The sequence below is a fragment of the Arabidopsis thaliana genome, chromosome 3 (assembly GCF_000001735.4).
Source record: "Arabidopsis thaliana chromosome 3, partial sequence".
Lineage (NCBI taxonomy): Eukaryota > Viridiplantae > Streptophyta > Magnoliopsida > Brassicales > Brassicaceae > Arabidopsis > Arabidopsis thaliana.
The window spans coordinates 4,039,472-4,053,679 of record NC_003074.8 but is presented as its reverse complement, the minus strand read 5'-3'; the positions used below and the strand labels follow the sequence as shown (position 1 = coordinate 4,053,679).

At 36.7% G+C, this 14,208-nt stretch overlaps 5 protein-coding genes and 1 non-coding gene across 7 annotated transcripts; 5 read left to right on the top strand and 1 right to left on the bottom strand.

The window, feature by feature from the left end:
- The first annotated feature begins 478 nt into the window (after positions 1 to 478).
- ZIP1 (zinc transporter 1 precursor) lies at positions 479 to 2,029 on the top strand. Its single transcript, NM_112111.3, has 2 exons — positions 479 to 1,279; positions 1,419 to 2,029. The coding sequence occupies exons 1-2, from the start codon at positions 524 to 526 to the stop codon at positions 1,728 to 1,730; spliced, it is 1,068 nt and encodes a 355-aa protein (NP_187881.1). The 5' UTR covers positions 479 to 523; the 3' UTR covers positions 1,731 to 2,029.
- Positions 1,905 to 4,371, bottom strand: ALIS1 (ALA-interacting subunit 1). Its single transcript, NM_112110.4, has 8 exons — positions 3,851 to 4,371; positions 3,584 to 3,642; positions 3,412 to 3,486; positions 3,224 to 3,337; positions 3,060 to 3,130; positions 2,643 to 2,940; positions 2,261 to 2,550; positions 1,905 to 2,173 (listed from the first exon to the last, which is right to left on the bottom strand). Exons 1-8 carry the CDS (start codon positions 3,939 to 3,941, stop codon positions 2,119 to 2,121), a joined length of 1,053 nt encoding a protein of 350 aa, NP_566435.1. The 5' UTR covers positions 3,942 to 4,371; the 3' UTR covers positions 1,905 to 2,118.
- Positions 3,619 to 3,802, top strand: AT3G02585. The gene has a single exon (NR_140927.1).
- Positions 4,372 to 4,975: 604 nt separating the features above from the next.
- On the top strand, positions 4,976 to 6,668 carry AT3G12730 (Homeodomain-like superfamily protein). 2 transcript variants are annotated; one of them, NM_112109.4, is made up of 5 exons: positions 4,976 to 5,465; positions 5,550 to 5,626; positions 5,747 to 5,822; positions 5,926 to 5,998; positions 6,107 to 6,668. In NM_112109.4, exons 1-5 carry the CDS (start codon positions 5,324 to 5,326, stop codon positions 6,444 to 6,446), a joined length of 708 nt encoding a protein of 235 aa, NP_187879.2. In that variant the 5' UTR covers positions 4,976 to 5,323; the 3' UTR covers positions 6,447 to 6,668. The 2 variants fall into 2 exon arrangements, with proteins under 2 accessions (NP_187879.2, NP_001327681.1); NM_001338007.1 differs by lacking the exon at positions 4,976 to 5,465 and having other exon boundaries at positions 5,520 to 5,626; positions 6,107 to 6,621.
- A 2,296-nt stretch (positions 6,669 to 8,964) lies between these two features.
- Positions 8,965 to 10,392, top strand: MYB67 (myb domain protein 67). The gene is made up of 2 exons (NM_112108.2): positions 8,965 to 9,320; positions 9,513 to 10,392. The coding sequence occupies exons 1-2, from the start codon at positions 9,158 to 9,160 to the stop codon at positions 10,271 to 10,273; spliced, it is 924 nt and encodes a 307-aa protein (NP_566434.1). The 5' UTR covers positions 8,965 to 9,157; the 3' UTR covers positions 10,274 to 10,392.
- A 1,212-nt stretch (positions 10,393 to 11,604) lies between these two features.
- Positions 11,605 to 13,356, top strand: AT3G12710 (DNA glycosylase superfamily protein). The gene is made up of 3 exons (NM_112107.3): positions 11,605 to 12,245; positions 12,469 to 12,526; positions 12,622 to 13,356. The coding sequence occupies exons 1-3, from the start codon at positions 11,852 to 11,854 to the stop codon at positions 13,106 to 13,108; spliced, it is 939 nt and encodes a 312-aa protein (NP_566433.1). The 5' UTR covers positions 11,605 to 11,851; the 3' UTR covers positions 13,109 to 13,356.
- The last annotated feature ends 852 nt before the right edge of the window (positions 13,357 to 14,208 follow it).

Sequence of the window (14,208 nt, the reverse complement as noted above, 5' to 3'; positions counted from 1 at the left end):
AGTTTAAGACCAATAATGTTCCAAACTCACTTTTAGTCTCTATGATCTTTCCCTAATCATCTATCTTTGAATTGTCGTCTTTGTTTTATTATTGTTTGTATATCTCAAAAATGTATAAATAGATAAGTAATGATTAGAAGAGATCGAAAGGGCGTCTTACTTGAACCATCCATAGACTACAATCTAAGATGCTTGCAGAATTTCTTATACTAACCAATGAATTCTTTCGCAGCCTTTTTCCGTAAATGTTCCATCCTATTTTATCTAGTCATTGTTAAAGACTTAATGGTATACAATAAGAGTAATAACAGAATTTAATTATTTTTTTGTGTGCGACAAACAAAGAAATGTGTATAGTGGTCAACTCTACGTAACTAGAGATTCTGCTACTAACATTTATGGACCACTCGCTTCAAAAGTGAGGTTCTCTCTCGCTTTCTCTCTATAAAAAGCTCCTCTTTCTTCACCATAACTCTTCAAACTTTACTTTCTTACAGAACAAGAACATAAATATCTTAAACTCATGTCTGAATGTGGATGTTTTTCGGCAACAACTATGTTGAGAATTTGTGTAGTATTGATAATATGTTTGCATATGTGTTGTGCCTCGAGTGATTGTACAAGTCACGATGATCCTGTGTCTCAAGACGAAGCAGAGAAAGCGACGAAGCTAAAGCTTGGTTCGATAGCTTTACTTCTTGTAGCCGGAGGAGTCGGCGTGAGTCTACCGTTGATCGGGAAAAGGATTCCGGCGTTACAACCGGAAAATGATATCTTCTTCATGGTGAAAGCTTTTGCTGCAGGAGTGATCCTCTGCACAGGTTTCGTTCATATCTTACCAGACGCGTTCGAGAGATTGAGCTCTCCATGTCTTGAGGACACTACAGCTGGGAAGTTCCCGTTTGCTGGTTTTGTAGCGATGCTGTCGGCGATGGGGACTCTTATGATCGACACATTCGCGACAGGGTATTACAAGAGGCAACATTTTAGCAATAACCATGGGAGCAAGCAAGTGAACGTAGTAGTAGATGAAGAAGAGCATGCGGGTCATGTTCACATTCACACGCACGCTAGTCACGGACACACACATGGTTCGACCGAGTTGATCAGAAGACGTATAGTGTCGCAGGTGCTTGAGATTGGGATAGTTGTGCATTCGGTTATTATAGGGATATCACTTGGAGCTTCACAGAGCATAGACACCATAAAGCCACTCATGGCTGCACTATCTTTCCATCAGTTCTTTGAAGGTCTTGGCCTCGGTGGATGCATCTCCCTGGTTAGTCTCTTCCAAATCGTTTATGGTCATAGGTAGCTTAGCTTAGACGAATCGTGTCACAACAATCATTTTTTCTTCATTGTTCAAAATTCAATTGATTGATGATAGCATGATGATCATGTTGTGTGTATATGAATAGGCGGATATGAAGTCGAAATCGACAGTGCTAATGGCGACATTTTTCTCGGTGACGGCGCCACTTGGGATAGGAATAGGGTTGGGGATGTCAAGTGGTTTAGGCTACAGGAAAGAGAGCAAAGAGGCAATAATGGTGGAAGGAATGTTGAATGCTGCATCTGCTGGGATACTCATATACATGTCACTTGTTGATCTTCTTGCTACTGATTTTATGAATCCAAGATTGCAATCCAATCTCTGGCTTCACTTGGCTGCTTATCTCTCTCTCGTCCTAGGCGCAGGTTCCATGTCTCTCCTCGCCATCTGGGCCTGATTCTTGATCTGAAACTAACAAACAAACAAACCAAATGCCGCTCTTTTTCTCGAATCTGTAATGGTGTTTCTAATCTCAGAATCAATACTATTCTATCTTGAACACAATGACTGCCTTTGATAGATACAAACAATAGTTAAAGGCAGAGAGGCCAGCTAATAATCCGCATTCATTGATTCGAGGGACTGCTTTTTGGGAGAAAAAGAGAAAAGGTAATGAGCATGATAGGAAGCATCAATCATTCTATGTAATGAGCATATTCCAACTGTAACATCATACATACATTTCACATCTATATTAAAAAAAAAAAGATCATCACTTTCAATTTTGGATCAAATTACAACCAGAGATAAGTAGATTTATATACGCAGATGATGCAGTCATCTGTTTAACGACCTCCAGGAATTCTGTTCCACGACAAGTAGGTAGGATCACCGAGTCGCCTGCACAAACCCCATACCACACCAAATCAACACCTATCTACGTGAACATGAGTAATACATTTAAAAGGCCAAGGATAAGCTACTAACCTGGGTTTCACAAGATACATGACGGTAAATGCAAGTGCCAAGACGAAACAGATTCCCCCAACGGTGAGGTAAGCAATGCCGAGGAAGTCGTTCTTTCCACCAAGCCAACTTGTTGTTGACAGAACAAGCTTCTTCTTCCCACTGAAACTGTATGTGTTGTAGTTGTTCTGCAGAGTCACTTGTATGTTCTCACCCTTCTCCAAGTCACTCTCTATCTTCCCGTATAATTTTCTAAATGTTGGCAACGCAGCAGTCCTCATCCACACGATCAGATCCTCTTGATCACTCAACTGAAAGAGATAGAGAGAAAGGGAGACTAAGTTAAGCGTTTTGCAAAGGATATGACTGGGTCTAAGACTGTACTGTGGTATTAAACGCTTACTGGTTTATTTGGATCTAGACTGGCACCACCAGTGAGATTGCCCTTCTGAAAGTTCTTGGGAAACACATTTTTCCCAAACTTGTGTTCCTTGTCGCTCTTCCATGCAATTCCTTTCTTGTTTACCGTTAAACCCTGGTTATTTCTTGATAGAACGTATGTGTCATTAAAGAGACTCCAAGCAATTAGACCACATGGCACAATTGGCTGCCCACCAAAATCATCCTCAGGCTTGCATGCGTCTATTTGATTCTCATCTTTCACACTTCTCAATTGCGAATCACTTCGGCTTTTCACATACCTATGATATCAAATGCCAGAAATATGTAAGGAATCTAAGTCACATCTAATTTTAAATGCGAACATTTCTTTCCTTGCACCCAACCACTTTGTGATATCAATGTAGCGGTTCAACAATACCTGCGGTGATTCTGGTAGAAGTTCTCAAGCTGGTAATATACGTAGATAGGCTGCTTCATACGCTTAGGCACCTAAAAATACCCAAAGAGAACAGAGAAAGTAAACAAAAGCATTCAGAGGCTAATAAAATCTCCAAGAACAAAGCACATGCATAGGGAACTCACAATTAGCGTCCGGGTACAAGATTTATTTCCAGTTCCTTGAATGTATGCAACCTTGTTAGCCCTATCAGATAGAGGTATGCATGCACTATCATACCGATCAACGATCTCAACAACCTGCGCATGAGAGTTGAAACATTTGAGATAGATAACAATGAAACGAAGATTAGCACAGGGTCATGGTCACTTACATCCTGAGAAGCAAAGAGAGAAATAACACCAAGGGGAATGAAGATAACACTAATGATCAAAAACGTTGAAATCACCTGCAGAAAAAGAGATAAGGAAAAAGGATAAATTTGATAGCGATTCAAAGACAAAACTTGGGAGACTCAAACATGAGTAATACGAAGAGAAGCTTACCCAACCAGGCGTAAGAATTGGTTTGCAAGCAGGAAGCTCCTGCTGAGTAAATTTCGAATCTGCAGATCAATCAACTTTTAGCTATAGCATTCTCGATTCCTAGCTAAGACTTCCAGCTAAAAATCAATTCTTTCGATGAAAAAATAAGAACCCTAATAATCATTTTTGACTAAAGAACTTGAAGTCAAAATTCAAAGACACAGCGAATATTGATTGAATCTAACCAACGAGAATCGAAAGGAAGAGGAAGAGGGAAAGGAGAAATACACTTGGGTCTCTTGGAATTTCTCCGGGCGGCGGAAGAATCTATCGATCCGGCAGCGGCGGCGCTAGAAGATGGCGTGTTAGAAGAAGACATAGCTAATAAGAAAGGGAGATCTCTGAGTGGTGGAAGGAAATGGTGAATTTGGAGAGAATAGGAAATAGAGAAAAGCAGAAGGAGAGAAGATGAAGAGGAAGAGAATGGTCGTCGTAGTCGTCAACGGCGGCTGGTAAGACCCATGTCCCTCTCGATCTAGAAGAAGAAGAAGAAGAAGACGAAGAGAAACCCCAAAATTGAAGTTTCTTAGGATGGATCGTGTCAGTTTCCTATTGGTAAAGACTGTCCCTTTTTTCTTTTTGCTACTACTGCTCTGTTTTTGTTTTTTTGTTTTTTGTTGTAAGCTGAAAAATACAACTAAATATTACGAGATTAATGCATGACCAAGTATTTTATTTTGTTATGGACTTATGATCACAGCATGAATATTGAATTAGGGAGACAAAAAGAAACAAGAACAAAAAACAAATAGAGCACTATAGACTAGAGTGGTCAAAAAAATTGAAAAATCTATGCATGGCAAACGTCACGTTAGGACGCGTAGATAGCGACCAATTCATTGGGCCTTTAATACATAAATTGGGCTTAAACTATTTTTAAAAAGGCCTCCGCTTTTTTTTTATTCGGTCCAATATTTGTATTGCTTTTTTTCTCAAGCTGGATCAAGACAAGTCTTCTTCTTCTTTTTTTCTCAAGCTGGATCAAGACAAGTCTTCTTCATATTAGAGTGAGATGAAAGGGAATAGATTCATCTGTAAAGTAATATAAGAAGAACCCATAAAATAAAGGAGACTGCTTAAAATCTAAGCAACCAAAACAAAATACTTTCTTCCTTTTTTCATTTTTTTCCAACTTCTGATTCCTATTTGCATACATATGTACTCAATTGATGAGCTAAAAGTTAAACATCAGCTTTGCTCCACTTGTCATCTTTATTGAAAGGTACAAAGCACACGAATCTTTTCATCGAGATTAAACAAATTTTACAACAGATTAGATGCTTTAATTTTGTTCCTTAATCCCATGCATGTGCATACTAAATCACTAAATGAAAAAAAAAAAAAAAAGTAATTTTCATATCTTATGAGTTATGGATGATGATATTTGCAAGGCCACATGCGTCAATACATTGGAAATAGAAGGAGTTAGACATGTAAATTTGAATTTTTTGGTATTTAGACATGTGTGGATGCAAAAAAGCTTGCATGGTTTACAACTTCAAAGCCTAAACCCTACTGCATATATAGATATGTCTCCCATTATTTTCCATATATTAAAAATTATTTATGTCAATGTCTCTTAATAATTTATACTTGTAATTTGCAAGACGTCGTGTGTTCCTTTTTCCATCTTTCATAAATACTAATATTCTCTTGTTGATTAGAGCATCATCAATCGGCATTTAGTACTTTGTTAGTTAAATGATGCAGTCGAGAGAGGAGATCAGAGATGATTCATCATCAGGTCTCGTCCTCACCACTGACCCTAAGCCTCGCCTTCGCTGGACCACAGAGCTTCACGAACGCTTCGTTGACGCCGTCACTCACCTTGGAGGCCCTGAAAGTACGTTTTCATCATCATCATCATATACATCTCCCTATATAGATAAACCTTTAAAGCTATATTAATTGCGCTATATATGAGCAGAGGCTACACCAAAGACAATAATGAGAGTTATGGGTGTGAAGGGTCTCACTCTTTATCATCTCAAGAGCCATCTCCAGGTGTATATACCTTCTTCCTCAGTTTCCTCTTCTTTAATTTTTTTGTTATTAGCTTCTTTTATAATCTTGCCGTAGTAATTAGGATTTAAAACATATACTGTATGTGTGTTTCAACTACAGAAGTTCAGACTTGGGAAGCAGCCTCACAAGGAGCATAGTCAAAATCACTCCATTTGTATTAGAGATACAAATAGAGGTCTGTCATAAACTTAATTATTAATTCATATATACATTGGTTAATTAATTCATCTGTGACTATGCCATGAATATATGTTAATTAATAAACATCATGCATGCAGCTTCCATGTTGGATCTTCGAAGGAATGCTGTTTTCACGACTAGTCCGCTCATCATTGGTCGCAATATGAACGAGTATGTGCCTTCAATTCCAAATCCTAACTATATATTGATTCATATATAAATAGATATATTACTCAAAATTTTATAATATAAAAATGGTAATTATGGATGGTAATGAAGGATGCAAATGGAGGTGCAAAGAAGGATAGAGGAAGAGGTAGTAATAGAAAGACAGGTGAATCAAAGGATAGCGGCACAAGGGAAATACATGGAGAGCATGTTAGAGAAAGCATGTGAAACCCAAGAAGCAAGCCTCACTAAAGACTACTCTACTCTATTTTTCGACCGCACCAATATTTGTAACAACACATCGTCCATCCCAATCCCATGGTTCGAGGATCATTTTCCTTCCTCTTCCTCCATGGACTCTACGTTGATTCTCCCCGACATCAATTCCAACTTCTCCCTACAAGATTCTAGGAGTTCCATCACTAAGGGCCGTACGGTTTGTCTCGGTTAGAGAAGAGATATATCAAATATAGATCTAGCTACTTGACTCTTTCTTCTCTAGTTTCTAATGCGCACTTGGTGTATAAAATTATGCACAAAATTACTTGTAATAACTTATGCCAAACATATGAAGTCTTCGTTATTCCCTTGATCTATATATGCGATGATGTGGAACGTATGCTGCCTCATGATTATCACAACTCTTGTGTTTTGTTATATATGTGTTCACTTGCACAATGATACATATATTTTACTCAATTTGGACAATTCTATAGTTCTAAATTCGATCCTAGTTCTCACAACCTGATTTCTTGTTTTTTGTTCTTCGGATGGTTTTGTTTTTTCTAGAAGCCCATGATATATGAATTTATATATTTTAAAGTCACATCCATTTACATGCAAAATCTCTCCGGTCAATTTTTGTTTATAAAAGTTTATATGCACAATTATAACCGATCAATCTTGCGTCTTTCTATCTAGTCACTTTTCTAGCCATCATCACCACCCACCGATACTGGCCTGTTCATCTCCAGTAGTCTTAAATAGAATATCACTGCAGTACTTGCAGGCTTTTGTGAAAATTTTGCCATTTCATGGAATTATGGAAAATTTGAATTTATCCATGTGCATTCTAATAATTCTGTACTAGTCCGATAATTGAAATTAGGGCCGAAAGCCTAAAACTAGAAAAGCCCATTCCTATATCAGGTCCCCCCCCCCCCCCCCCTCCTTAAATGGTCAAAAACTCGAATTATATTTGAGGGTTCATAGACCTGTAAACCAGCTAGAGAGAGTCTGGTAATGTTGTATTCTCAAGTCTTAAGTATGTCGGTTGACGAGTCAATGGAAGTCTTATGGATCCGAAACGGTCAAAAATGGATGTAATTTTTTAATCTTTTGTAAGGACTGCGCTGGTACATAACTTAAAGATAAGATTGGACGATGGAGTAAATATGTTGTTTGTTTTCTCTCACACTTCATCAGTTTTCAGATCTTTGTTATTATTCGTTGTTGCTCACCTTTTATTTCTAACAAAAATAAGTTAATGTAATTACATTTACATGTCTCATTTTTACTTTTAACATCATATACAAGTTCATCATATACTACCTTTTAAGCTGAAATATAATTACAAACAAAATAAGGAGTCTTAATTTTTTGTTTTAAAAACAGATCACAATGATGTAATGTTGAAAAATGTAAATTAATCTGCTACGTCAAACTAAACGTTGGTAATTACACACAATGACACAAAATAAGTAAAAACAATCCAGATCACAAATGCTGTAATGTTGATCACGTTGAAAAATGTAAATTAAACTGCTACGCTAAACTAAACATTTGGTAAGTAAATTAGAAATTTTGTACAAAGAAAGACAACACCAAAAGAGCTACGTAGTATATATAGAGCTTCTTATTTACTACTCCGACATTTAAATCACGTACGTGTCTTTTGCAACTCATGAATCATGATAAGTGATTACCCAGTTATTATAGCTTTTCACGAAAATGAATTGTGTTACATCATTCTGACTTCATGATGTCAAATTAATACCAGAATGGCCCAAAATTTGCCTCTTATTTCTTTAATTTTAGAATTTTTAAACAAAAAGATTACCAAGTGGTCTAATTCCATCAGTTTACTCAGGGTTAGGGTTTATCAATATTTAATTGCAAGAAAAAAGACTGAAAGAGAGGACTACGTTATATTAATGGAAACCTAGAACAAGTGTATAGTTAAATATACGAAGCTTCATCTACACAAAGATTTTTACATATACGGTAATTAACAGCGACGTCTTTATATTATTATGTTAATTAACCGCTTTCTCCCTACCCATTAGTTTATTCTTACGTTTAACTTGACGGGTTCAAATAAACGTTGCGTTGTACACCTATCTCTCTCTTTATCTATTAAGCTTGACGCGTACGTGGCTTACTTAAGAGGACATGTTATTCGGAAGTTCCAGGGAAAGATCCAATTTACTAGTAGTTGAGATTAGGTCGGAATTTTTATGCAATCGTGCTCCCTACTTTACCTCTAATTTTAACTAATTTGTTAGTAAATGAAAACGTATTTACGGATGGCAATACTATTTATGATTCCAAATATCCAAAATTGAGTGCTCATTCGCTTCTACGACTGTTCAACAAGCTAACACATTTGCAGAAAAGTCTCCCATGATGACGATAAAAGTAGCAGACTGGGACAAAAATTTATGAGCATATATAAGTACAAGTTATACGTGAAGGGGTAGTAAAACCCAACGAGTCATTCTACTATTTTCTTACCAATGATCCGAAATATTTGTGAAGTCTAGTAGACAACAAGTAATGAGTGAAACAGAAACTAAAAACTAGTAATGAGTGTCCTGGTTAAAGCATACATATATAAGATCATTAAACCATTGCATTAAACTAAACTGATAATTATAGGATTTTAAGCATGCAATGTATGACAATAACTAGAAACACAAGTTAACGAGATACATAGATGATTTTGTTAAGGAAAGTGACGTGAACTACTGGTGTCTCTAATCAGGCTTCCATTTGAAGACACACAGAGAAAAAAAGAGAAACGACACAAGTTTGGTTAATCATATATAGTAGATTAATTCTCCCAAGAAAGATATTAGTACTGATCAGGGAAAATACATCAAATAGTGACCACCCTGCTGGTTAATCAACACCAAGAGACCTTGTAATATATAAGTTAGGAAGATGAGAGAGAAGTGGGAAATGAAAAGAGATGAAATGGGACATCGATGTTGTGGAAAACACAAAGTGAAGAGAGGTCTTTGGTCTCCAGAGGAAGACGAGAAGCTTCTTCGTTATATCACCACTCATGGTCATCCTAGTTGGAGTTCCGTTCCAAAGCTTGCCGGTTTTGTATCTTCTATCTCTACTTCCCTTTTCTTTTTACTATTTTTTGTTCATGAGTCTAAACATACAACATGTGAAAAAATAATAGTCTTTCAATTCAAAACTAATTAGCAATGAGTGAATTAGCCTATGTTTTTTATATACTATATGCTCGATGTGGATTAATCCTAACAGTATCTATATGTGTGTATAGGGTTGCAGAGATGTGGGAAGAGTTGCAGATTAAGGTGGATAAACTATCTAAGGCCTGATCTGAGGAGAGGTTCGTTTAATGAGGAAGAAGAGCAGATTATCATCGACGTACATCGTATTCTTGGTAACAAATGGGCTCAGATTGCTAAGCACTTACCTGGACGCACTGATAATGAAGTCAAGAACTTTTGGAACTCATGCATTAAGAAGAAACTTCTTTCTCAAGGCTTAGATCCTTCTACACATAATCTTATGCCTTCACACAAAAGATCTTCTTCTTCAAACAATAATAATATCCCCAAGCCAAACAAAACGACGTCCATCATGAAGAACCCTACTGATCTTGATCAATCAACCACTGCTTTTTCAATCACAAACATCAATCCACCCACTTCCACTAAACCAAACAAACTTAAATCTCCTAACCAGACTACAATCCCATCTCAAACCGTGATCCCTATCAATGATAACATGTCAAGTACTCAAACCATGATCCCTATCAATGATCCCATGTCAAGTCTTTTAGATGATGAGAATATGATTCCTCACTGGTCAGATGTTGATGGAATGGCGATCCACGAAGCTCCGATGTTGCCTAGTGATAAGGCAGTAGTGGGAGTGGATGATGATGATCTCAACATGGACATTTTGTTTAACACTCCTTCTTCTTCTGCTTTTGATCCTGATTTTGCTTCCATTTTCTCCTCTGCAATGTCTATCGATTTCAATCCCATGGATGATCTTGGCAGCTGGACCTTTTAGCTTTTACTCTACAATATTTTCATTTTCTCAAGTGTATATATATGAATAATTGCCACTTTCTGCTTTTCACTAGTTTTGAAAAGCTGAGAATTTTCCAAATCAGTGTCTCATTTTTTTCTCCATCAATCCCACTAAGACTTTGTTATGTGCAAATTGAAATTTTCACCATCTAATAAAGGCTTTTTGGCTAATCTATACTTGCACCGCCCATATTAACATGCGCCTAAATGGGCTATGTTAATTGTAAATATGGGTGTGAGATTCAACCAATAAAGAAAGTAGCCCACTAGAGGCCCAATAGATTCAATAAGTGTCTTGCGTTCGCGCGCTATGATTGATGAGAGACTACACGGCGGTATTCCATTGAAATAATAATGCTAGTTTTTAATGAAACTTCGTGGGAAGAGCGAAGGCAAAGAGGGAACATGTTACATTGCCACACCACATTCTTCTAATTAAATTGCGGGCGTACACTTGTACATGAATATGCATACAGGTGTTGAAAAGGTCAAATTATAGTAATCAGAAGAAAAGATTCACAAAATGGGAATCCAATTATTACGTCCCGCGTTTGATTGAAATGAACAATACGGATGAAGCAAACATAATAATCTCATGAATATTGAAATGATTGAGGAGCAAGCAACACGAAGACCGACACCGAGGCACAGTAGATCGAGAATAAAGGACATGTATTAAGTAGTGTTTATTATTATAGTATTGGTAATAATGTATATACAAGATAAGTGGAACCACATGGTCTGTCTCCTTATCTTCATCGTAAACACTTTAGTTACTTAGGATTTGGTCCTTTAATTTCATCAAGTTCACCACAATTTCTCTTCTACTTCTTTCGACCTACATGTATAAATAATGTTAACATTTGCATTTCATAGAAAATCTAATTGTACATGAAGAGATAGATTATATATGGAAAGTAAATGAAACGAGAACGACAGTAGATGCGGTGACATACAATTGAAAGAAAAATACTTGAATAAGTTGTTGACTAAAATACTAATATACAGTTATTCTTGTATATAACAGAATTGCCTTTGGAAAATATGGGTTTAATGTTTGATTAAAAATCTCACAAAACAAAAAAATTGCTGCTAAAAAAATCACATAATATCGGATACCAACCATAATTTTTAAATATGACAAATATAAGAAAGCAGCCTAAAATGATACAAGAAAGAATATCGAAGTACCAAAAGAAAAGTAAACACAAATAGTTAGGGGAAGACTTAAAGGTCACATGGGATGATTTGGTGGCATCATTGCATCAAATCCTGCACATGCTCTGCTTCTTCTCTTTTCTATATTCCTTCTCTCTTTTTATTTTGTTGTTACTTGTTGTCAATACTAATACAAAATTTATCCACACGGTTTTATTTTTAGAATAATGTTCACATATTATTATTACGAGTATATAACTACCTTTCAATTCTCTCTGCCTCTCATAGTTAATATATATACGTTCACAATCACTTCTCTTCTCTATTTCTTATTCATTATCTCAACCCTCTCTCTCTCTCTCTCAGTACAACTTATCATCCATCACCATATATAGAGAATATGAGCAAAACGGAAGCAATCAGCTTGACCAAAAGGGGAATGTTGCCGCCAAGTAGTTGCAATAGCCTAATGGACCGCTCTGAGTCCCTTAAGAGGGACAGTGTGATGGGCAATGGTGCAGCCAAAGTGAGAGGAAGCTTGGAGCGCAAGAAATCAAAGAGTTTTAAGGAAGGAGATAGTTATTCTTCGTGGCTCATAACGGAGGCTCCTGGGAGTATAGCCGCCGTGAGGAGAGAGCAAGTGGCGGCACAACAAGCACTAAGGAAACTAAAGATTGCTCATTACGGTAGATCCAAATCAACCATTAATTTCACTTCTTCCAAAGTCGTCCCTCTTCTTAACCCTAACCCTAACCCTCATCCTCAGAGATGCAGCTTCCTCACCCCCACTTCTGGTATAAACCTATTTCTCTCTTTATTACTTGTTTGTTTTCCGGTTAATGTTAGTTAATTTCACTTATGAACTGATTTTATTAAGTTTCACCCTCTTAATTTCCATTTTGGTATTGTTTGAATCAGCTTAAACCCCTTGTATATTATTTTAAGTTTTCTTTGTAACTTTAGGTTCCATCTTATAAAATACTTGGATTCCTAACTGATTTGTTTGGTTACCTTTAGATCCTATTTACGTGGCCTACCATGATGAAGAATGGGGAGTTCCAGTTCATGATGACAAGTGCGTGACATAATTAATACTTCTTTCCAAATGAAAACGTCATTGTACATTAGTTCATTTTGTTCAAAATTAAATTAGTTATGTTAAATTTTCAGGACGTTGTTCGAACTGCTGACCCTAAGCGGCGCACAAGTAGGCTCCGATTGGACTTCAACCTTGAGAAAACGCCATGACTATAGGAAGGCCTTTATGGAGTTTGAGGCGGAAGTGGTTGCCAAACTCACCGAGAAAGAGATGAATGCAATAAGCATCGAATACAAGATAGAGATGAGCAAAGTGAGAGGTGTTGTGGAAAACGCTAAAAAGATCGTAGAGATCAAGAAAGCGTTTGTGTCATTAGAGAAATACCTTTGGGGATTTGTGAACCACAAACCAATCTCCACGAACTACAAGCTTGGACACAAGATTCCGGTCAAGACATCGAAGTCGGAGAGCATCAGCAAAGACATGGTTCGTCGAGGCTTCCGGTTCGTGGGTCCCACTGTGGTTCACTCATTCATGCAAGCCGCTGGTCTTACAAACGACCACTTGATCACTTGCTGTCGCCACGCTCCTTGCACTCTCCTTGCAACCAATCCCTAATTATTAATTTTTAATTTAATTGAAAGTGGTGTTTTTATTTAACTTTCGAGTGCAAAATGTAGGTTTAGGAGAAAAGAGATTGCAGTTTTTTAAAATTGGCAATGTAAGATAAACCAGCTGGTTTGATTTTTTTCTTGTGTGTGAGGTGTTTAAAATCACATGTATAATGGTTTTTGATGTATGTGTGGTGTGGCAAATTGAAATAGTAATTGATTTTCATTTGATTTATCTATTGTTCAAAATTTGTTAGTTCGAGAGTGGCCAACGATTCTTAGCAAAAAAAAGAATGACCAACAATATGAAATTAGTGGGACTGTGTATTAGTGTAATCTTGCCTAGAATATAGAGTAATCCTTGCAACAAAAAGTAAAAACAAGACTACAATAGAGTAACCTATAATATATAAAAATTTAGAACAGCTTTTCCTATATTCACAAAAACATATCGAATATGGTTTTAAAAGAGTTACAAATAATTAAACGAACACCTTAAACAAAAGTCGTTTAACATTTTTCCATTGATCAATTAGACCAAAATTTAACTTGCCGGATCATTTTGGCCGCCTAAACGACCAAATCTTTAAACATTTAATTTAGCTGTCATGTATGAGTATGACATTGAGGAGGTTCATCGGTTCATGGGAAACTTGAGGATTCTTGGTTTTCATACATATTAATATTATACGGTGGTCGATGGACTATGATGTTTATTTTATCTTCAAATGTACTATTGAAAGAAGAGTAAGTAGTGATTGATTCTCGTAGAAGCAAATATCATGATGATGTAGCATGTGACGCTTCTCTGTCACCAATAATGATTGGATCATTTTAGTGGATGCCATGATGGGATTGGTCATTGGGTATGTGACTATGTGTTTCCCCCCATTCCCAACTTTAACTTATTTCCCAATTCCACCCTTTTATTATTTTCACAAGTTCCAACACCAACAACGCTCCTTCTTCCTTCTTCACTCTTTTTGTATACCACCTGGATATTATTTCTCTATTTTTCTTTAGAAGGTTTTAACTTGTGTGTGTGTTCAAGAATCAAGATGATGTGATCTTTAAGCAAAGATGAGTTCTATATTTGGTACAAAACAG

Excerpts from the sequence above, each read along its gene's own strand:
- AT3G12710 (NM_112107.3), top strand. The coding sequence starts at position 11,852 with ATGAGCAAAACGGAAGCAATCAGCTTGACCAAAAGGGGAATGTTGCCG. Across the intron at positions 12,246-12,468 it reads CTTCCTCACCCCCACTTCTG|ATCCTATTTACGTGGCCTAC; the intron begins GTATAAACCTAT and ends GGTTACCTTTAG. Across the intron at positions 12,527-12,621 it reads GTTCCAGTTCATGATGACAA|GACGTTGTTCGAACTGCTGA; the intron begins GTGCGTGACATA and ends TTAAATTTTCAG.
- MYB67 (NM_112108.2), top strand. The coding sequence starts at position 9,158 with ATGAGAGAGAAGTGGGAAATGAAAAGAGATGAAATGGGACATCGATGT. Across the intron at positions 9,321-9,512 it reads TTCCGTTCCAAAGCTTGCCG|GGTTGCAGAGATGTGGGAAG; the intron begins GTTTTGTATCTT and ends ATGTGTGTATAG.
- ZIP1 (NM_112111.3), top strand. The coding sequence starts at position 524 with ATGTCTGAATGTGGATGTTTTTCGGCAACAACTATGTTGAGAATTTGT. Across the intron at positions 1,280-1,418 it reads TCGGTGGATGCATCTCCCTG|GCGGATATGAAGTCGAAATC; the intron begins GTTAGTCTCTTC and ends GTATATGAATAG.
- AT3G12730 (NM_112109.4), top strand. The coding sequence starts at position 5,324 with ATGATGCAGTCGAGAGAGGAGATCAGAGATGATTCATCATCAGGTCTC. Across the intron at positions 5,627-5,746 it reads ATCTCAAGAGCCATCTCCAG|AAGTTCAGACTTGGGAAGCA; the intron begins GTGTATATACCT and ends TTTCAACTACAG. Across the intron at positions 5,823-5,925 it reads TATTAGAGATACAAATAGAG|CTTCCATGTTGGATCTTCGA; the intron begins GTCTGTCATAAA and ends TCATGCATGCAG.
- ALIS1 (NM_112110.4), bottom strand. The coding sequence starts at position 3,941 with ATGTCTTCTTCTAACACGCCATCTTCTAGCGCCGCCGCTGCCGGATCG. Across the intron at positions 3,643-3,850 it reads AAATTCCAAGAGACCCAAGT|ATTCGAAATTTACTCAGCAG; the intron begins GTATTTCTCCTT and ends ATTGATCTGCAG. Across the intron at positions 3,338-3,411 it reads CTCTCTTTGCTTCTCAGGAT|GTTGTTGAGATCGTTGATCG; the intron begins GTAAGTGACCAT and ends TCTCATGCGCAG.